Below are 23,677 nucleotides of genomic sequence, written 5' to 3'. Positions count from 1 at the left end.
GCCGCCATAAGTGTGGCAGGGTATGCTCAGACGTGAGTCCCTTGCTCACTTTGCCACTGGATTCAAGCAAGCCGGGCTGAAGACGGCTGGAATGCCAGAAACCGGTCCTCGGAAGCTTGTTTCCGGTCCAGGGAAGGCATGGCTTGGCAGTTCGGGCTGGACTGTTCCCATGAGGCACAGGGTCAGACTAATTTGCATATAGCCATGTCTGAACTGGGGTGCCAGAGTGGGCTAAAGAACGGTAATGGATTAAACCCAGATCTTTTGACTGGGTGTGAGTGTTTGATTGATTCAGATGCTCCGTCCATCACCACCCCCTTTTGTACCACTGTGCCAGCTGTAGCATCTTTTGAGGAGTGCCCAAGGACTCCCTTCTTACCCTCTGGTATTTGGCATCTATAATCGCACCTTAGTATATCTATTAGCAACAGGAGCAGGATTGCACATTTACATGAATGATACATAGCTAGTGCTGATCCAGAGTGGCAGCTTTGAGAAGGAATCAGCCCAGTTGTCAAGTTTATTTGTGGAGATTCAAACCTGGATTTACAAGAGCTGTCTTATCTTAAAGTTGGATACGAGTGGACTCCTGCTCAAGTGATACCAGTGTTGTCATAAAGTGTATGAATAGCACTCGCAAAACATAGAAAGTTGGGAATGCTGAATTTGAGCTTTCTTGCAGGGTTAAGCAGATTATTATTTTATTGAGCAGCCAGCTATCAATGGAAGGACATGTTAATTGTCTAAAGAGCTGTGGCTGCCATATTAATTTACTGGCTAAAATAAAACTCCTCTTGTCGGAACGTTCTGCTAAAGAAATGCAGAAATGTGCTACCCAGATGGTTGTTCTAGTCTACTGGCTATTTGTCCTAACAGTGCTCTGTCACATCTCTCATCAGGTAGGACCATACCTTTGGAGCCATACATTGAGGCCCTCTGCTCCAGGTTGACTGCTGAGGCTGTAAGAAAGACTCCTGTTGATCGTCTCTGCGTTTAGACAGAAAGCAAATGGTAGGAGGACTGTACAATTAGTTAGAGCACTAAGCTTCCATCTTAACTTGGAAGTGAATGGGGTTTATGCTTGAAAGACACTTGAAATTATACTTATTTTAGGTAAGTCAAACTTGTGGAATGTGATGCTGCTTCATACCCCCAGGTTTTTGGCACCATACAAATTCATTGACTTAATTTTACTTAAAATGGATGTAAACCTAAATTAAAAAGCACAGCCCAAATTTAAGCTGTTTCACAGTTCAGTCAGTTAATTATCTTTATTCGATTATTAAAAATCATAAAAGAACGAGCATTAATACATGACAACATTTCATCAGCACACATAATAATACAGGTCAATATTTTGTTAAAAAACCCTAAACTCACAATGTACAAAATAAGTTATGCATAAATATTAAAAGTATTAAAATCAGTGAGATATAAAAGATAATATGATTTAATGTGAGCTCCTGGTTGAGCCAAATTTTCAGCCATCCAATAACTGGGGCTAGTTTTAAAATGTCGGTAATATAGCCCAGTCCAAGCTCTGTGTGTATTATATAGGTGGAAGTCGATTAAGGGACAGAAAGCAGGGTTCTCAGAAATTTATTTTCTACTTTCTGGATTTTATCATGATTAGTGTACCCCCAAATAACAGAGCCGTATTGGGCAACCGACAAACATTTAGCTTTGTAGACCTTTATAATGCTTTCCATGGGGCGGGCTCCAAGTTTTTTAGCAAAACCAAGCAACCCAGCGGCCGCTCTTGCCACAGCGTTGCTTTTAACGGAATGCTGGGGGCCCCACGTGCCCTTTTCATCAAAGGTCACTCCTAAGTAAGGTAAAGATGGAACTCTCCTAACCTCTTTCCCAGCACAAAAAAATGTTTTCGACTTTCTTTTCCTGCCTGCGGCTCCTGCAATCATTACATGAGATTTTTCTGCATTGGTTTTCATGTCCAACGAGGACATGAAATCCCCAAAGGATAAAAGGAGTTTGTTTAGTGCCACTCCAGAGCGTGCCAAGAGGACAGCATCATCCGCGTACAGGAGGACAGGTATCTTTGTCTCACCTGCACGCGGGATGTCGGTATGGGAAGCTGCCAGGACTGCCTCAAGATCGTTTATATAAAGAGTGAAGAGAAGGGGGACAAGGATACACCCTTGCCTGACCCCCCTCTCTGACTTAAAGTGGCAAGTACATCTTCCTTCCCTGGTCACTCTGACCGAGGTCTTAAGATCTTTATGTAACTCGGCCAGATACCCAACCAAAGGAGCATCAATGCCCATGGTCAAAAGGACCCCCCACAGCTTAGCACTGTTAACCAGGTCAAAAGCTGAGGAGAGGTCCATGAAGGCCATGTACAGAGAGCCCCCCTTGGCAATTGCATATTTATTTATGATCAGTTCTAAATTTAGACACTGATCTAAAGTTCCTCTTTTGGCTCTAAAACCATATTGTGCATTTGATAGGGCACCCTTCCCTTCTAAAAGCTGAGTCAGTCTTGCTAAAAGGACTCTCCCCAGGATTTTAACACTGGAATCAATGAGAGAGATTGGCCTATAGCAGGCCGGGTCTGTTCTCTGTCCTTTTTTAAAAATCGGTATTATGGTGGACTTAGCCCAGCTAGTAGGAAAAATAAAATCCCTTGTAGCGTTAAAAATATTTGTGAGGATTTTGGCGCTTAGTTCAGGGGCACTCTTAAAGAAATATGCGGGGAACCCCATCGGGCCCCGGTGCCTTTTTAGAGAGTGTGTCATTAATCGCTTTTTTCACCTCCTCTATGCTAAAAGGAGAGATGGTGGTTACTGCTTGTGTGAATTGCATTCCACAGCCTGGAGTGATATCAGGGCAGCTATAAATGTTACTGAAATGTGTGACCCACTGTTCATCAGGTATGGTGCAGTCTGCTCTCTGCTTCTCTAGTCCCACAAAATATGGATGGTTTATTATCGCCCAAAATCTCGCGCTATCTCTCTGTATATCAGGCGACAATAAGTCATTCCAGGCCTCCTTTTTAATCTCGGATTTCCTCGTCCTGATAGCATAACTGTATTGTTTCCTCAGTGATGCTATCTGTTCTTTATCTCTTGGTTTATTTTTTAAGGCTTTCAGGAGGATTGAGTGAGCCTTGGAACAATTTGAATCAAACCATTTGGGGCCCCTATGTGTATAAGGCTTTTTCTTTACGGTCAGGTCTAAGTTGACCTGACGGCAGATAACATTGAACGCCTCTATCATGGTAGTTACAGAGTTATTATTATCCAAGCAGATTGCGACCTCCCCCTCAACACAGTTCTTGAATAACTTTAAATATCTCTAGCGGAAATTTGGCCAACAAAATCGTAGATGCATAGAATGATTGATGAACTTTCCTCACTTCACTCTTGAAAAGCATGACTACCTTATTGTACTGCAGTTTGTCATTACTCTTCTAGGCAGTCAGCCGACTACCCTCCACATTCCTGCAGGAAGTCTTAAATTGTAACAAGTGCTGTTAAAAACAGGGAAATATTTTGGCACCTGTGGATAACCGCTTAATTTGTAGTTTTGAGGTTTGTTGAGGATATCACTAAGCTAGCTTGAGAAGGTAAGAATGCTCCTAATCCTCCATGTTACATAACCTAAACGGAAAGATGCAGTAAAATTCTGGAGAAACAGCTATATATATCATTGACTTTTCATCATTCCTGTGAAACATGAGAAGGTCTCCCTGTGTTGGTAGGAGAGGTTGACAGCGGTAAAACAAAATATACTGTATAACAATAGCAATAAATAATGGGTGTAGTGACCTATTCAGGTGAATTCACCGAAGTAGGTTTTAGGATCGGATGTAGAGAATGCCTGCTGTTTGTCCATTCTTATACTGCTGTTGGTTTGCTTAATTCTGCTGAGTGCCTCTACTGGACCTCTAGACAGCAGTCTAGATTAATATTGTAAAGATATTGATCATACTTATGCAGCTTTTCTAGAGACACGTAAGCATGCTATTCCTCACCAAAATGTGCTAAAGTTGTACCCAGAACTTTTGTAGGTTTGAGTGCCTGTCTTTTTGATGAGTTGGGATGGAGGAAAGGTAGAACTCTTCCTTATGTCTACTTAAGCTTATCTCTTGGATATCTTTTATTCTCACATATCCAGTATAAGAGCCAGATAATCTTTTCCTCCTTGCAAGATTGTTTCCCTAGCAGAGCCTTATTCTAACACTTCATCCCTTGCTTCTATTGAAAGTTGTACGGAGTTCTGTTGCAATCTATAGCCATCTCTTTCTGGGGAGATGATGCAGCCATCAATATCTGCCACTTTTTAAATTGTCTGCATTTTTTAGATGATACATTTGGTCACTGAAGCCTTGGACTAAGAAGCTGCGAGGCGCATGAGGTCTTGTAATGACTTCCCAAATGGATCCCTTAAGCTCTTTGTTTGGGGTGCATGCTATGAGACCAGTCATCCTCCTTAATCTTCAACAAAAGGATCCCGTTAACCCCTGAGTGTGAACCATAAGAAACTTAGACTCAAGCCCAACTTTGGCTTGGAATGCGACTGTGAAGACTAGTGTGAACACTAAGTGAAGATGGAGAAAGATGCATACACTCCTTAAAGAATGACAGCCAGTTCTACAAAGAAACTGCAATTCACCTTTTTTATATCAAAATTATTGCAAGGGCCGAGCAAAAAAGGGACACTTCTATCTTCCTGTCAGGAAATTCTCAGACTGTTCTACAGTGGTAACTGGTGTGTATAATGCTTCAAAGACCAGAGGGAGTCCTGAGAAGTAGGTCTGTTTTGTAAGGGACATTACCATCTCTAAAGAAAAGGTAGAAGCAATCATGCTGCTAAAGTTGCTGCATGTTGAGTGACATGGACTACTAGAAAAATCTCATTCATCATAAAACTCAGTGCAGATTTGTCTTTATGTTGACAAAGAAGTCACGGAACAGAGGTTTATTTTGCCTTGGATATTGTTAAATATTTCTGCGAAGGCAATGGCGATTGAGGTTTTTTATTGATCTGTACTTCTTCCAGCAGGAGGTTATTTAGCTAGGACCTTTTTAGGGCTCGGACTCCTCCCCACTGAAAGTGGGAGGAGCTTCGAGAACTAATGTTAAAGAAGAAAAAAAAGAAGTATCTCCTAGGGCTTTGGCCGAGAAAAATTCCACACATTCCTTTGCGTGTTCTGTCATCTGGCCAGTGATTCGTCTTCGTTGTGTTGTCGTTTTAATAGGCTTGAAGTGATAGGGTAAATGTAGTTTTGTTCCGCATCTTGGGCATATTTCGTTCGTGCTCGCGCAAAGAAGTACATTAATTATAATTAGGAGCTGTCAGGGTGGCCGTGTAATGCATTCCAGATGGTGTGCGCGCGTTCACCATCTAGCAGTGTGTTTGTCTGGCGCGCGTCCTCCTCACGTGCACACAGGCATAGACGCGATGTGCGGCTCCTTCCTGCCGGCCCGGGGAGCTGCTCTGCCGCTCTCTGGCTCACCCCCCGTCTCCCCGCCTGATTTAGTGTGTAGTTTATGGGCACGTGCCAGGAGCAGTAGATGTGCTGCGGTGCTCTCTGCAGTTTATGGGGACGTGCAAGTGGCAGCAGCAGCGCCGCTGTGCTCCCGTATGGCCCCCGAGCCCATCCGCACTGGGTAATGGGCACGCGCAGGGCAGCGGCAGCAGAAGCACCGAACTGCGAGGCGCTCTAGTCTGCACCGGTTTGCCAAGCTGAAATTGTAAAGCATCACAATGCGAGGAGCGCCTGTGTAAACACAAAACAGCACACGGATCCAAGCTGTTCGTGATTTGCGCTGCCAAAACTCCATCAATCTTTAAGAAGGTGGGATACAAGGATTATGTATTCTTATAACACACTATTTCGAGCAGGAACACTCTTATCTTGCCAAAACACGGGCCAAAAGGAGTTCGCGGATTATGTCAAAAAGGCCAGGACATTTCTAGAGGGGATTACAAGGAAAAAATGCTTTAAGTCGGAGCACGTAAATATGCGTTATAGCAGCTCACACCGAGCACCTGTGAAAACTAATAACTACAACAAATCTTTTCACTGAGAAACGCACCAGGCACTATAAACGGATGAAAACTATGGCTCAGATCAGCTAAAAAAACACCAAAGAAATAATGCAAAGCCCATTGGGTTGAGAGTGCTCCAGTTCCCCCCCCCTCCTCCCCCCTCAACCCCCCTCCATCCTCCCCCTCCCCCTCCCCCCCTCTCCTGTCACCTGGGGTAGGCCAAGCTGACCGGGCTGCGGCTGCATGAAACACAGAAAACTGGATATTTGCATAATGAACGAGACCAACTATGTTTCTAACGGTGGCGAGATGAAATGCTGATTATCATTAAAGTAGAGTTGGGAAAACTAAAAGACAGACAAAGACCAATAGCATTGACTGCAGATGCAGAACTGGAAAGCCGGACGAAGACCGGATGTAGGTGTTATCGACAAGGATCTTGCACAAGAACATCCCTTCTCCGCACTAGAACAAATATGCAGCGACGAACAAATAACCTGTGAGGTTTGGCGGGGAGAATCACTTTCAACAACAAATGGATAACCAAAATTTGAAAAGCCGGCTAGGCGAGACAATGAGATGGGAGACAATGCTGCAGAATGCAGTGCAGCATGACACAGCACAAGACATACAGTGAGCTACACTGCTGCCTAGGCTAGAACAAACTGTTACACAATGAATGTAGAGGTGACACGCTTCCTTCCAGCGCCTATTCATGGCACGGCAGAACGGACGCAAGCAGATCTAGGCACTTGTACGCAGCACATAAAGGACACAGGGCAATAACCCAGGCCCTGGGCCAGGGAGGGGATGTGCACCTGTGCACTTTAGTGCGGGTCAAATGGCAATGGAGGGCTCAGAGGTCATACAGGGCACTGCAGAGCAGAACACTTCAAAACGTAGTTTGAATACAGTAGTTTGTAAGCACTAACATGCATAATGTACAGCAAGATGTCTCACTGAGTTAAACTCTTGCTGCGAACATCGGTTTTGATAGGAAGAACAAGCAAAGCCAACGTAAATGTCCATCCTTCCTATGTATGTAAACTGCGTACCAATTCATTGGTTAACTGTAACATCTTTTGTTGCAGCGCTTTCAAGTCGTAAGTGTTGTGAGATGAGATGTGAGTGCAGAGTAGTGAGTAGAGTAGTGAGTAGAGTAGTGAGTAGAGTAGTGAGTAGAGTAGTGAGTAGAGTAGTGAGTAGAGTAGTGAGTAGAGTAGTGAGTAGAGTAGTGAGTAGAGTAGTGAGTAGAGTAGTGAGTTGAGTAGTGAGTGCAGAGTAGTGAGTAGAGTAGTGAGTGCAGAGTAGTGAGTAGAGTAGTGAGTGCAGAGTAGTGAGTAGTGAGTAGTGTAGTGAGTAGAGTAGTGAGTAGAGTAGTGAGGTGAGTAGAGTAGAGTAGTGAGTAAAGTAGTGAGTGCAGAGTAATGAGTAGTGAGTAGAGTAGTGAGTAGTGAGTAGAGTAGTGAGTAGAGTAGTGAGTAGTGAGTGCAGAGTAGTGAGTAGAGTAGTGAGGTGAGTAGAGTAGTGAGTAAAGTAGTGAGTGCAGAGTAGTGAGTAGTGAGTAGAGTAGTGAGTAGAGTAGTGAGGTGAGTAGAGTAGTGAGTAAAGTAGTGAGTGCAGAGTAATGAGTAGTGAGTAGAGTAGTGAGTAGTGAGTAGAGTAGTGAGTAGAGTAGTGAGTAGTGAGTAGAGTAGTGAGTAGAGTAGTGAGTAGTGAGTGCAGAGTAGTGAGTAGAGTAGTGAGGTGAGTAGAGTAGAGTAGTGAGTAAAGTAGTGAGTGCAGAGTAGTGAGTAGTGAGAAGAGAGTAGTGAGTAGAGTAGTGAGTAGTGAGTAGAGTAGTGAGTGGAGAGTAGTGAGTGCAGAGTAGTGAGTAGTGAGTAGACTAGTGAGTAGACTAGTGAGTAGACTAGTGAGTAGAGTAGTCAGTAGAGTAGTGAGTAGAGTAGTGAGTCGTGAGTAGAGTAGTGAGTGCAGAGTAGTGACTAGAGTAGTGAGTAGAGTAGTGAGTAGTGAGTGCAGAGTAGTGAGTAGTGAGTGCAGAGTAGTGAGTAGAGTAGTGAGTAGTACATCACAGGCAGCAGCTGTGCAAGCATCTTACACTCACAAGGAGACCACAGGCAGCTGAGGTGCAAGCTTCTCCCACTCACAAGAAGGACATCACAAGCAGCAGCGGTGCAAGCTTCTCACACTCACAAGAACGACATCACAGGCAGCAGCAGTGCAAGCTTCTTACACTCACGAGGAGACCACAAGCAGCAGAGGTACAAGCTTCTCACACTCGCAAGAAATACATCACAAGCAGCAGTGGTGCAAGCTTCCCTTACACACTGACAGCAGGTACTGTGCCAAGGCAGCAGCAGCAACAGAGCAAGAGTCCCTTACAAAGAACAGGAACAGCACAGAGATGCACAATGCAATCTTCTCATACTCACAGGCAGCAGCGGTGCAAGTTTCTCACACTCACAAGAAGGACATCACAGGCAGCAGCTGTGCAAGCTTCTTACACTCACAAGGAGACCACAGACAGCTGAGGTGCAAGCTTCTCCCACTCACAAGAAGGACATCACAAGCAGCAGCGGTGCAAGCTTCTCATACTCACAAGAACGACATCACAGGCAGCAGCAGTGCAAGCTTCTTACACTCACAAGGAGGCCACAGGCAGCAGAGGTGCAAGCTTCTCACACTCGCAAGAACGACATCACAAGCAGCAGTGGTGCAAGCTTCCCTTACACACTCACAGCAGGTACTGTGCCAAGGCAGCAGCAGCAACAGAGCAAGAGTCCCTTACAAAGAACAGGCACAGCACAGAGATGCTCAATGCAATCTTTCTCATACTCACAGGCAGCAGCGGTGCAAGCTTCTCACACTCGCACGAAGGACATCACAGGCAGCAGCTGTGCAAGCTTCTTACACTCACAAGGAGACCACAGGCAGCTGAGGTGCAAGCTTCTCCCACTCACAAGGACATCACAAGCAGCAGTGGTGCAAGCTTCTCACACTCACAAGAACGACATCACAGGCAGCAGCAGTGCAATCTTCTTGCACTCACAAGGAGACCACAGGCAGCAGAGGTGCAAGCTCCTCACACTCACAAGAAGGACATCACAGGCAGTAACGGTGCAATATTCTCACACTCACAAGGAGATCACTGGCAGTACACACCACATGAACACATTCCATAACACATAGCAACAATACATTGGCATTTACAATGCCATTAGCTCAAACTCACATAAATCCGAGCCCGATTGCATTTCTAATGCTTGTTTCAGCTTGTGATGGTAAGAAACATTTTGACCCATCTCTAAAGGTGTTTTGGGAATGCAAGAATCGCACAGTCCCAGTTGAATCACCCTGCACCATTTCTGGTCATACTCTGTATTATTTACAGTTCTTCCTATTTAGCACTAGCATGCATGTCTTTCAGTTTTTAGACATTCACTTGGGCCCAGGATTTGCTATGGTCCAGTTGTCAAGGTGCTGTTGTTTATCCACCAGTCTACAGGTAAACATAAGCCAGCTTCAGCTTTGAATATTAAAAGTTTGCCCGAAACCCCTCTGAAATGCCAAAGCAAAGTTCCAATTTCTTTCCTGACTGGTGTGAATGTAGTCTTGTTTCGTTTTCTGGTGGGAGATGATCACAGAAGATTCTTGATTAATTGCCATATGAGAAGAGAAGATGCTTTGCTGCTACCTATGCTTCTGTATACTTGCCCTCTTAGAATTGCCAAGAGTGGCTGCAGAACTTCTGAGACATACATGCTCCCAATGACTGTTTCAGATGAAATGTGAATGTGTGTCTTTCCTGCTTTTAAAAATGGCACGTGGCTAATCTGAGCATTTAAAGCCTCAATGAATTCCTACCACTCAGTTTTCTAACATTATTTTTTTTTAGTGGACCTGCAGAGAAAAAAATACTGCTACATACTTGTGAGGCCCGTGCATCGGGCCAGTTACTCAATCTCTGCTTCGGTTCCACCTTTCCTGTGAAGTCAATGTGGGCAAATTATTTTCTTATGCAGGAAAGGGGTTAACATCTAGTCTAGACAAAATGTCCAGAGTATCATGGTGACATCCCCAGCGTGGCAAAAGAGCGCCAGGACTCTAAGCATTTTTTTCTGTCTTAGGTTCTTGAATTGGCTCTTAGGTCTAAGGTTTTATTTGCAATAATCAGATTGTGTTCTCAAATACAGGTTCGGAGTCATGCAGTGTTCATTTTTGGGACCTTTGGTCCACACTGCATGACTTGAAGATTCTAATCAAAGAGCCGGTTTTTCCTTGTGCCAACCCATCCACAAATTTTTTTATTTCAATCTTTAACTATTTTTCATTTTGACTTTTTATTGTTAAGATTGTATCAAGCTTTTTGGAAGTGCTTTTTTTATAACCAATTTTTATTGATTTTCAAGAAGATAAATAGAAATAAACACATACAGTACAGCATGTCAGGCAGCATTGGAACATGTGGATTTCGGCATACAGTGCAGGTATAACAGAGTACAGTGTAGTTGCTCTCCCTCCCGGGGGCAGAACAAGTCAGTCCCACAGAAGTAAAGATGGCGATCAGTCCAGCATACCTAGCCATTTGCCGCAGACTTTTCGGTGTCTGACAGGGCAGCCCTTGGCCTCAGACAACGGGAGCTCCTGCGTGGCCCACCAATCCACTCCCTGGCAAAGTGGGCGGGGTAGGGTTCTTCCATGCCAATGCTATGTCTCGCTTGGCTACCACTAATGCGATACCCCCAGCAATGTCTTGTCCACCCTGTACCCGTCTAACCTGTCAGTGATGCCCAGTAAAATGTTTAGGGGGTTGTGTGGCACCTCCGATCCCAATACCTCCATACGTTCTGCTTCTAAAGTGCTCCAGTAGGGGGCAATATGTGGTCATGACAATACTATATGAAAGAAATCCGCAGGATCTGAGCCACACCTCGGACAAGCTGGGGTGGGAATCAGGCCCGCTCTGTGAAGGCGACTGGGGCCGAGGTATGAGGCGTGCAGATAGAAGAGCTGGACCAGGCGAAGCCTGGCCGATGCAGTAACAGTTCAAGGTGCCATCATTGCTTCTTTCCAGTCCTTGTCCTCCAGTGGACCCAGCCATGCCTCCCATCTAAAACTCAAGCGGTCAAGAGATATGGGACCGTTATTAGTTAGAGTTCGGTTCATATGGGAGACCCCACCTCTTCCAAGGTTGCCCATTATGACCTGGCCCTTAAGGGGACTGTGCTCTGGTAGTGAAGTGCCAGACCTGATATGTGTGTCTAAGGCGTGACAGACTTGCAAGTACCTGTAGAACTGGGAGCGGTGAAGTGCATATCTAGATTGCAAGTCAGCAAAGGAACGAATGTGGTCGCCAGTCCACAGGTCCCCAAGTTGTGAGATACCGATGAGGTCCCAACTCCTGAAACCCGCTAGGTGCCCCACCTCTCGCAGCCATGTACCCTGCCAAAGCGGCGTTTGCTGGGATAGTTTATTTTGCCAGTGAATGTGTTGCAAGGAAGCGCGCCAGGGCAAGAAGACTGCGCAGGCCACCATGGGGAGGTCCCTAGGGATAGGGGAAATGTAAAGCATGGCTTGGACGCGGGAGAGGCTCAGGTCGTTGAGTTCAGTTCTATAGGCCGGTCAGACCACCCCCCATTGAACTAATCGTGGATCACCAAGAGGCAGGTCGCCGGGTAGTACAGGTAGAGGTTCGCGAGTCCCATACCTCCATCAAAAGTAGGAATCTAGCAATTTCGGAAGGCCATACGGGGATTTCGACCACTTCAGAGGAATTTTATGATGAGACTATATATGCCTCGAAACCAGGTATGGGGAATGTGATGCAGTATGTTCTGGAGAATGTAAAGGAACCGGGGAGAATCATCATTTTAAATAGGGCTATTTGCCCTAGTGAGTTGAGAGGTAGTTTTTCCCATTTCAGTTGGTCCTGCTTGGTTTTAGTGACTAGAGGGGTTACGTTGAGTGCTCAGGCCAGGTCTGGCAACAGGGCAACCCATATTTCTAGGTATTTGAAGGATTGCCGTTAGATAGGAATAGTGGACTGCCAATCGAAGCAGTCCCTGGAGATGTGTAGGGGACCAATGTTGATTTGGCTGAATTCAGCCGCAGACCAGAGATCTGCTCAAAGAAGTGTAAGATTTGCAGGCAGGGGGGGCCAGATTGTACTGTGTCAACAAGAAACAACAGGACATCGTCTGCGTAAAGCGAAATTTTGTCCTCTAGAGATCCCCCCCCCCCCCCCCCCCCCCCACCGCCAGCCCCGAACCCGAGTTTCCGAGCAAACTTAAACTTGGAAGTGCCTTTTTATGGTAAATGTAAACATTTGGTTAAACAAAATGTAATCTTCTCTGTTTTATGCCTACTTTTTTTCGTTAAATACATTTTGCTTTTAACTCCGAACATGTTTGGATAAGAGTGGAGATCCCTTAAGTAGTCACTAGACATAGTGTACTTTATATTCTCCTTGCAGTTCCCAAAACACTTATTGAAGTCCAGAAATTCATTTCTGTAGTCTGAGACGGAACTGAGGAGGAGTAGATAGTTAGTTTTTAAATTTATAATGCGCAACATGCTACCCAAAAAGGGTTTCCCGGCGCAAAAGACAAGTCAGGGCTTGGAGGAAAACAAAAAAGGCAGTTTATCTGTTGAATAGGTATGTTTTTAAAGACTTGCGAAACTGAGTATAGTTTATCTCGTTACGGAGTGCTGTGGGTAAAGAGTTCCAAGACGAGGAACACAGGTAAGAGAAAGACCTACCGTTCATCCGGGCTAATTTGAATTTAGGGATGACGAACCTTCCTTGGGTGGCAGAGGGGAGATTTCGGGAAGGAAAGTAAGGACTGGCCAAGGACTGGAGATAACGAGGAGCACAGCAGGATTTTATTTTGTGCATATAACTCCGTGCCTTCAACTTTATTCGGTTTTCAACTTTAAGCCAATGCAGCTTGCGTCGATAGGTCGAGATGGCGGTGTTCTTCGGGACTTCACATAGAAGTCTGACAACAGCGTTTTGTACCATCTGTAGTCTATGGACTACAGATTTGTTAGAGCCCAGATGAAGTAAGTTTCCATAGTCAAGCCTAGATGTAATTAGGGCATTGACTACGGTTTTTCTAGTAGATTCCGGTAGCATCCAACAGATTTTCCTTAACCATTTGAGAATGGTGAAGCAAGTTGCTGTGACTTTGACTGATTGGGGATGCATGCTGAGTGAATCATTGATAGAGATGCCTAGATTTCGAACTTGGGGGGAAGGGGACGGAAGATCAACCATTTCACATGGCCAGTGTTGGTGTTTACAGAGATCTTTTTTTTTCCTAACACCAATATCTCAGTTTTCTCTCCATTTAGTTTCAGAAAATGTTGCTGCATCCACGATGCTATTTTGTTTAAGCCAATTTTGAGAATAGAAAGGGCATTTGTATTGTGTGAGGCAAGGGAGAAGATAATTTGAGAATCATCGGCGTAAGAGAAAAGGGATAACCCTGATTTTTCAGCAATCTCAGCCAGTGGTCTTACATAAAGATTAAATAACAAGGGGCTGAGGATGGATCCCTGTGGCACCCCATGAGCAAAAGAGTGGACTTCGGAGCAGGCTGTTTGTGAGAATACTTGGAAAGTGCGATTTGCAAGGAAAGCAATAAGCCAGTTTAAGGCGGGCCCGCCGATACGCTGTGACTTAAGTGTATTTATTAGCACAGCGTGAGACACCATATCAAAGGCGGCGCTCCGATCTAGTAAAATGAGCGCAACGGTCTCCTCATTGTCCAGATGGTGACGTATACTTTCAGTGACCCCAAGTAAGGTGGTTTCGGTGGAAAAACCTGCTCTGAAACCTGACTGAGAGGGATGAAGAAGTATGTGTGTTGTCACAAACTGAGTTAGGTGTGAGTGGATATGTCTTTCTAAAATCTTTGAAAAGACAGGAAGTAGAGATTTAGGACGGTAATTACTGGACACATTAGGGTCAGCATTTGCCTTTTTAAGAACGGGATGGATCATAGCATGTTTCCATGTTGATGGAATGACTGCTTCCTGCAGTGGGGCATTAAGGAGACCCTCCTGCATCATCGTATTTGTGAATTGCTAGATTGTTGTAGGTGTTCTTTTAGTAAATCTTGTTGTGTGCTGGTAAATCTGTAGCTGGTACCTTCATGAAGTGGCTGATGTTTTATTGTTTTGTTCTTTAGATAGGTTCAGAGCACATGTATTCTCAGAAAATGCATCTGTTTTTCTTCTCTTTAACTCAAAATACGAAATCATTGTGTTGTTTGCAGCTTTATGTTTTGTAAAGTAATATTTTGGTTATTTTGTGGTCCCTCTTTTAGGATTCTAGTTCAGTTGTGGAGTGGTCACTGACTCCTAAAGAGCGAATTTCTCAAGGGATAGAGCATCAACTAAGCTATGAAGCTGAATGGGACATGGTCAACACAGTTTCTTTTAAAAAGAAGCACTGCTCCAATGGAGGTCTGTATGAAACCGTTAACAACTACCGTTCTAGATTACTTTTTAACCCGAGCTGTGTAGGTACTTATGGAATTAAAAACAGGCCTTGCAAATCAAAATAAATTAATCATCTCATTTATAGTGTGTGTGAGTGCAGGCATATATTATGTTTGATAAAAAATGGTGCTCTGCAAATTACTGAAATCCTTTTTTTTTTTTTAAACAAATTGTATTGTTATTTTAAGTAGCCAAACAGAATATTTGAGCTACATGAGGTATACACTTCCTTTTCAGGATATGTCCAATAATTTGTTAGTCCTCATTTTCCCCCGTGAACACTCTGGATAGAAAACATAATACAATAACACAGATTTCAATGGATATCCAACTATGCGCCACATTATTATAAATAATTCTCTTGGTACCTCGCTACCCAAGTATGGGTGATTGGATTTAGCTGTTATCAAGTTATTAATGTTCCTATCTGATAATCTCTTTTTCTAATTGACCATCGGCTGTGTGGTGGGTCTCCAAGGGAATATTTCTGTAGGAAGCCCACCTTTTCCATATTTTTGGTGTGCCTCAGTGGGCATCCCCTGGAAAGGCCGGGACCTCCCAATTCCATGCTGTTTTCCCAAAGCCTTATACGGGAGGGGTATATGCCTTCCAGTGTCTGGCAAAGTCTCGTTTTGTAAGTGTGAGGCCTAAAAATAGTAGTGCCTTTTATATCTATTTTCTCCTATTCCCTCTGCACAATGTAGGAGTGCAAGTTTCAGGGATCTAGGCAAGTCCCATGCCAGCACCTCAGCCAGGCTATTGAATACGCCACGCCAGAAGTGTTCTAGGGCATGACATGACCAGATTGAGTGTAAAAAGGTTCCATCCTGTAAATGACGTCAAAGGCAATGCGGGAATGCAATCAATCCAGCCGAGCATAACCTATGTCTAGTTAAGTATACACGGTGCAGATACTTAAATTGTATGAAACAGAGTTGTGTAGAGTTTGCTGCTTCATGTGGAGGTTGAAGTACTCCTCAGGCCAGTCATTGTCATCTATCGGTCCCACATCAGTATCCCACGCACTCTTAGGGTATCCAGGATGGTGGGGCTGTTCGTGACCAGGGTTTGATAGGTCTTTGATATTTTATGGTTCCCCTAGGTCGCCCATCAGGAGCTTCCCTTCTAGACGGTTGATTTCTTGAAGGCAGGTTAGTTCTTTAATGTAGGGTTGAAGGGCATGCTGTAGCCGTAGGAATTTATCAAATGGAGTATGGGGCATGGAGAAGTGTTTTCGAAGATCTTGCAAGGTTTTAAGGATAGGCCCCTTCATGACATCACCCAGGGAACGTATGCCGATTCAATCCCAACCATTGAATCTCTGAAGGTCTGCTACTTGTGGGAGTAGGCGATTTCGTCATAGCGGGGTTTCTCGTGTAACGCGGCCCACCAACCCATTTGGCGGAGAGTCGGTCGCCAGGTCATAATCACTACTCGTGTCGCAGCGGGAAGGGCTTTAGGGTTGGCTATACTGTAGAGAAATGAATATAAGAAGGGTTCACACATGATCCACTGCTCAACGTTATATGCTGGGTTGTCTCTGGACACGTACCACCATTCGTTTGGTAAGTTTGTATATCTGCTGCAGCGATGCCACCACATTATGTGGATTGCATACATGTGCATAAGGCGACCCGGGCTGTGCTGCACCACCCACCACTCCAGGAAATGTTCCAGAATCGTGTTGATTTGTCGGAACAAGGACAGGGGGATTGGATAGGGGTGGGACTGTAGTTGATATAATATTTTGGGCAGAAAGACTGTCTTGAAGATGGTTGACCTTCCATAGAGGGGTAAAGAAGTGTGGACCAGTACTTCAACTCAGTTTTAACACTTTCTATTGCTTCTCGGTTGTGAATGCTGATCTATTGAAGGCAACTTGCAACCCCTAAATCTAATAACAACGGTAACTGTAACTCCCACCCCAATACCTCAAAGAACAATGAAGCATCTATCGCGGAGAGTAAGTAGTGCCCACCCCAACAGGTGCTGAGGGCTGCAACAGTCCAATGGTTCCCCAAAGATCCCATCCCTAGTGAAAGTTTCTGGGATCTGAGTAGATCAGTTTGTATATGGTAGCCCAGGTTGGTGTCGGTGAGAGAACATTTGTCGAAGGTTCACAGAGCCCATGACCTCATGGTCCGGGGTGCAATAATGTTAGTGTTCTCAAGTCAGTTGTCCTGGACCTCTGCGGCTGACTGCCCCTGGAGCGACAGGATGACCTTGATCGATGCCTTTGTTTCTCCTTTTGGTTAATATTTTGTCAGTGGTAGGTATTGCCAGTGTTTGGTGTCTCTAAGCAATCTCTTTAGGGGTTCCAGCAGGTTTAGGGTCATGAAATCTTCCGAGTCAGAAGTAATGTGGTCCCCAGGTATTTGAAGCTTTCTTGTACTATTTTCACTGTGCAACCTTTAGGTAGTCTTGGGGGCGGACCTTGCAGGATGTACTGTATGGATTTGCTCCAATTGATGGTATATCCTGAGTGTTTCCTGTAGGCATCGCATATATGCAGGATTCTATGCAATGAACGACTAGGGGTGGCCATGTATAACATAATATCATCAGCATATAGGGATAGGCAATCCTCCCAGCTCTCCGTCAAACCCCACGAGTAACTGGATCTTGTCTTATCCATGCCACCAGAGGTTCCAACACTAGGGCAAAAATCAGCGCCTCACACTTACGGAAATTCTTTGTGCCTATTCGCCACTATGTGCGCAAAGGGTTTCGTGTACAGTAATCTTACCCATGAGCAGAATCTAGGTCCGAAACCGTACCGTATGAGAACTGCAAATAGGAATGGCCACTCTACTGTATCAAAAGGGACAGTATTACGACTTCTCCCTGTATGATGTGTTTACGTCCTAGTACATTCTGGAGGACTTGTCTCAAATTTAAGGCTGTGTTTCTGCCCGGCATGAACCTTGACTGGTCATGGTGGATCAATTTAGTTAGGTGGGGTCTGAGTCTATTTGCTAATACTTTGGCCAAAATCTTGGCTTCTGCGTTAATTAGGGAAATGGGTCTGTAGGAGGCACAGTCTCGGGCTGGCTTCCCCGGTTTGTGTATGGCCACAACCGTTGCCGTTCTCTGATCTTTAGGAAGTTCACCTTTTTCTAAGCTTGCGTTGAACATTTTTAGTAGGTAGGGGGTGAGTGTAGTTGCGCTTTTTTTTAAATAGTTCAATAGGAATGCCATTTGGCCCTAGGGCTTTCCCCGACTGTATGTTTCCTATTGCTATTGCTGACTCATCAGTAGTAAGCTCTGACTCCAGTACTCTTGCATTTTCTTCTTTGAGCGTAGGAAGCCGGATATCTGAGAAATATCTCTGCCTCTTCCTGTTGTATTGTGGTTGTTGGGGTGTACACCTTGGCGTAGTGGGGCGCTAGTGTGTCTACTATGATTTGGGGATCCCTTACTACCTCGCCTGCTTTGTGTTGGAGTTCTGCCACCCAGCGACTCACACACTCCCGTTTATCTAGCCACACCAGTAGCTTGCTGGCTTTATCTCCTACTTCATATACGGTATGGCGCGTTGCTGTCAGTCAGGTTTTTGCATCTTCCCACAAATATTCCTTGTATTCCTGTTTTTTGACATTCATTTTCTTTTAAGAAAAATAGAAGTAGCACACCACAACTTACCACTATGCACAAGGCATATGCATCACTACAGGGAAGATATTCTGTGAGTGATACCAGGGTTACTACCCAGACAAACATAAGCTTTATGTTTCAGTATAGGCTCACTAAGGTAAATTGGAGAGCAGTGTTAATGAGTTCTGTTGCCTCGGTCGGTCCGTATGCTTTGACTAGGTAGTTTGCTAAAGGGGGTTGCAAAAATCATAACAATTCCCACCAGAATCTGTTAGACAAGTTTTCAGTGTTCTTTTCAGATTTTACCTTTACCTGACATGAAGCACACTATCGATCTTCATGTGCAGGTGTGTTATATTATGTTAATGAATACTTGTTATAGCGCAAAGGCTCGTCCCCAAAGAGGCGTCTCGTGATGAGGCAACAGGAAAGTCAGAAGCAGAACTGTTAGGTTTTGAGATGTTTTTAAAAACCTACAAATTCATTGCAATCCCTAATAAAGAGGGGGAGTTTATTCCAGTGGCAAGGTATGTAAATGCCGTCTGCTATACTTGAATGTGCGAATGCATCGGGGACAGAAAAGAAGCTGACTTCTAAGGTTTCTATCCGGAAGATAAGGAACCACTTTGTCTTGTAGGTATTTGGGTCCATTACCTGACAGGGCTTTGTGTCAGGCAAAGAAGTTTGAAAATTGCTCTCTTCTTTATGTGAAGCCAATGCAACGCTTTGAGCAGGGGGACTGAAGCGGTGTCTGGTGGCTGTTTGTTAACCAGTCGGGCTGCCATATTTTGTACCATCTACATCTTGGAATGAAGAGATGCATTTTATGCTGTCAGAAACGCATTTCCATAGTCCAGGTGGCCCGGACTAGAGTCTTGCGAGGCCAGTGGAAGCCTCTGGAAAATCCTCCTAAGAAGGCGCATTGTCCTTAAGCACATGCCACAGATAGATGTCACATGGTCCTTCATCGATAACTTGTTGTCCAGGAGAATGCCCAAGTTTCTCACTGTGCTTTTGGGAGAGGGAGCAGGGCCAAGTTCTGTAGGCCACCAGTCTTCTGTCCAGTGAAGGTGTGCTTTGCTAAACAGTAGAATCTCAGTCTTGTCCTCATTTAATTAAAGACCGTTTTGGGACGTCCATTTGGAAATTTTTCTCATGCAGGTGATGAAGCGCTGTTTAACATTCACTGTATCTTGCGCAAAAGAGATGACCAACTGGGTGTCGTCTGCAGAAGAAGTATTTCAAAGCCACTGGACTTTACTAGCTGAGCAAGGGGAGCGATATAAATGTTAAAAAGGGTTGCACTTAGGGCAGAGCCCTGAGGAACTTCCTTGCTCAGGTACAGAGTCTTAGACTGAAAAGAACCAAAAGTGATGGTTTGAGTCCTGTCCTTGAAAGAATTGGCAAGCCACTGTATCTCCTGGAGACACTGAATAAGAATAGAATGTGTCAAGGTATCAAATACCACCGACAGATCGAGAAGAACCAGCACAGCTGGCAAGCTCGCGTCCAAAGAATGACTTAGTGAGTCTACTACCGCTTAGGTGGTGGTTTCTGTACTGTGCAAGGTACGAAAGCTTTACTGTGAGGCATCCAGCAGGGAATGAGTTTCCAGGTAGGATGACACTTGTTTATTTACGTAGGATTCAAGCATCTTGCCTATTGAAGGAAGGAGAGATGGCACAATAGTTTGCCAGTTCCGTAAGATCGGAGTGTGTTTTGTTTTAGAATGGCTGTGACATAGGCGGCTTTCCTATCCTGAAGGACAGTGGTTGAGGACCTAGATAAATTGCACAAAGATGTAACTGATAGTGCGAGTGAGGTGGCCAACATGGCTGTCGTGAGGAGGACACAAGTCAGCTGGGGAGCCAGATTTCATTTTAACTAAGAAGTCTGACAGTTGAGTGTTTGTAATAGGTTCAGACCTCTCCAGTGATTACTGAATATTGCTGCACGAAGAGTTGGCTGGACAAATAGATGACGAGGCTAAGGAATTCTTATGAAAGTTGCAGTAGATGTTATCTATTTTAATTTCAAAGTGAGAGGTTACAGTGTCACAGAGTCTGAGAGGCCACCATGGCTGAGGTGCAAGCCTGAGGATTAGTGTGCTCCTTTAAAACCCTAAACAGTTCTTTAGCAGAGTTTCCTGCTTGGTCAATTCTATTGATGGTTTATAGTCTTTGTGCTGGCTTAATCTTAACATGATATGGATATGCACCTAGCATTAATTTGTAGTGGTGTATGTCAAGGGCATCTTTGGTGGACCTCCATTTACGTTCCAATCTCTTACAGAGAGTTAGATTTATCGATGTTCAGGTCTGCCATGTACCAGGGGGCTTTGGGTCGTGTGATTTACTGGTATGAGATCTCTAGGGGGCGACTGTATCAAGAGCACCAGAAAGGGATTCTAGAAACGTGGCTCAGGTGGAATTAACTTCTGTTATATTATCCAGTTCAGGGGCCCTGAAAGAAGATTGAACGTTTTCTGTGGTCACCTGCTTCCATTGTCTTGCTCTCACGCATTTCACAGTAGTAGCTTTGGTAGAGATGGAGTCCACAGAGATTTTCAATGTAAGTTTGAAATGATCTATCCAAGTGAGAGGTTCAGGCAAATCCATGTGCATGAGCTAAGAGTTAGGAAACAGAAGGGCCAAAGTTGGACCAGCTGAATGAGTGGGACCAGATGGAGTTCAAGTATTTTAAGATTGGACAGGAAGTTACAGACATCAACATCAGATGCTATCACAGCATGATAAAATCTCCAATGAGCAAAACCTTTTGTGTGGATAACACATAAGGAGCTATAAGTTCTAATAATTTAGTAGGATGGAGGCTGTCATTGGATAGGGAAGAGGAAATACCCAAAGCTCCTTCAACTTAATTAGCTGAGCAGTGCTGGGGCGAACCGATGAGCAAGGAAGATAAGGCAGAAAGTAAAAGGCAGACAAGATGCCGGTAAGAATACAAAAAGTAAAGTTGTCCCATTGTTTTAAATTTTAAGATAGATAAAAAGTAGTACAGTACTTTACGGCTTCTACTTCTGGTAGTGAAGAATTAACTGCTTCCTGTGCAGTCTTCACCCTTACGGCATGAGCAATCGCTGTAACGGGGCTTCTTTGGGCACCCCCTCTCCTCCTCAATGCATTGAGCAAATGGAAACTGCAGCAGCAGAGGGGAAGGCTGTCCGATTGAGCTTTTTCATTATTCCTTTCTCTGGTTTGTGGTATGGGGTTGCTGTCCTTGGGCTGCTGCTAAGACAGTCAATTTAATTCCTCTAGTTTTCTTCTGTAGCAGTCACTGAAGCAGACACACTGGACGAGGGACCTGTTCATGATAGCTTATCTTGTGCACTTAAGGAGGCCAGGAAATCCTCCTGCACACCATGGGCAAATCCAGATGTACACCCTCAACAATCCTCATCTTCTTTGCCGCTGTGCTCTGCAGACTGAGTGGCTGGGCTTCTCCTCCTTGGGCAGATAGCCCCTGAGGGACAAGTTATTCCTGGTTCTCTTTCCAAAAGCAGGCAGGCTTCCAAGTCTCAAGGCGGCAGACCCACAGTTCTCCAGGACAAAGTGCAGACTTGAAGTTATGACCCCTCACCTACGGGAAACTAGATATCTCCGATACGAGCTGTGGATCACAGCAGCTTTTCAAGTACTCTCCCAAGTACCCCAACCCCTCCCCCCAGTTACCCCTTTCCACATTTCATATTCTGGCATTCATGCAGGCACAGTATTTGTATAAGACTGGCTCCAAGTAGAAGTACCCATAACAAGAGCACAATAAGTGTGAACCTCTGGCCTGGATGTCATTGACTTTCCTAGATGGGTCACTCAAGGGGAAGACAAAAGGACCAAGCTCTTCCCAGAAACGTCTCTCCATTTAACAGCTGACTCTGCTGACTCCCATTTCTCCACCCATGAGCAATCCCCTGTTATAGGTTACTCTGAATTTCTAAACACTATCTGTTTCCTTCCCTCAACACTTCAGTGCCTAGGGCTACAACCCCCTAGCTCAGGAATGCAGGCAATACACTTCCACTGTCAGGCAGTAGGCACCATTCGTCTTGTGCGTCTCTCCCTCACTCTTGTTCTCTCTCTCTCTCTCTCTCTCTCTCTGTCTCTGTCTCTGTCTCTCGCTCTCTCTTCCTCTCCCTCCCTCTCTCTCTTTCTTCTTTCTCTCTCTCTCTCTCCATCCATCCATGGATGTTGGCACAGGGTCAAGTTTGTTGAAAATAAAGCATATACTACTACTACTACTACTACTACATTTACAAAGATACATGTTTTAAAAGGCCAATGTGTGCAAATGAATTACAATACACACCTGGATCAGATAATATAGTCATATAAACCAAACCTCCTCCACCCATCAAATGTTAAAGTATTGTTTAAAAACTGTAGATGTTTTTTTAAATATGGGCCCAGACTCAAGGAATGACACCTTACCTGAAAAGGCCACAGCTATCAGAAACAAGAAAAACTGGTGATAGTTATACATAGAAAGCTCTGTGTAAAGAAATGGGCATGTGCATTACTTGTTGGCACTCTCAGTAGAGAGATCAAGTGCAGAGCGTTCGTGGAATCTAAACTCCCCCTTCACCATTCTACACAGGCTCAATGATGCATAATCAGAGCGGAAGTGAGAGACCCAATAGTGGAGCCATCTCTGCAGGCCCAGAGCACTAATGTCACACCACACCACGCGGTTTTTGCCTCAGGATGGCTGTGGATTTAATGCACTACAGTAAGAGAGCCATACAGCAGGCCTCCTATACTTTTTATGGAAAAAGGAAAGCAGCTTTCATCGAGGCAGGAGAGGCCATTTTAAGCACGCTGCTACCCTTTCATTGTGATTGTAGCATCTCTTTAGCAACCACAGCTGAAAGCCCCAGACAACATGGTTTGGATTCCTCGGCCCCACACCCTTAAAATAAGGAACGATGCACACTAATGGAGAAAACTGGGAGAACCCCAACCAACTGCAGCAGTAAAGCTATTTCTTCCACCAAATAGTGCACACGCTTAAACTGTGTGCAGTGTGCCAGCCCCCTCTCTCCCCCCACGCCCCCTCCACCCCCCTGCACAGACTCGGATTCCTCAGCTTCTCGCCTGCCGCACCCTTTCCTATCTCCTCACAGGGAAGGGTCCCACCCACGCCCTGTAAGGAGTTGGGAAAGGGTGGGATGACAAGCTCTCCACTCTCTGATTGAAGTGGAGTGTTAGCGATCCTGGGGTTGTATTTAAAACTCCTGGGACTGAATCAGTCACGTGACGTAGTGGAGGTATTGGTGAGTGGGGCAGACAGGGTCTTGTGTTCTTCAAGCAGTATATATATTTTACATAATAAGAGAAGTAGTAGACTACAATAGAGCAGTACTGCAATAAAGTTTTTTTTCCATGATATGAGCTGAGCACTTTGTAACCGGGGTGGAGCCCCAACACCCATGAAAAGAAACCGCCACTGGTATCCATCATGGCCCCATAAGTACAGAACAAACGAAGTCTAGAAATAAAAGGGCATGATCACAGTCCCAAAAAATACAGATTCAACCTGAACGCAC

The 23,677-nt window shown here is 44.8% G+C and overlaps 1 protein-coding gene across 6 annotated transcripts in view; it reads left to right on the top strand.

The window, feature by feature from the left end:
* Positions 1–23,677, top strand: part of TBC1D15 (TBC1 domain family member 15) — a 607,052-nt gene that overhangs the window by 138,127 nt on the left and 445,248 nt on the right. For all 6 annotated transcript variants that reach the window (XM_078678245.1, XM_078678222.1, XM_078678231.1 and 3 more), the window contains exon 4: positions 14,346–14,484. In XM_078678245.1, coding sequence (XP_078534371.1) covers positions 14,346–14,484 — 139 coding nt within the window. The remainder of the gene's footprint in view (positions 1–14,345; positions 14,485–23,677) is intronic.

This window comes from Lissotriton helveticus, chromosome 1_1, assembly GCF_964261635.1.
Source record: "Lissotriton helveticus chromosome 1_1, aLisHel1.1, whole genome shotgun sequence".
Taxonomy (NCBI): Eukaryota; Metazoa; Chordata; class Amphibia; order Caudata; family Salamandridae; genus Lissotriton; species Lissotriton helveticus.
The sequence above is the reverse complement of the archived record's forward strand: the minus strand, read 5'-3'. Positions and strand labels throughout refer to the sequence as shown.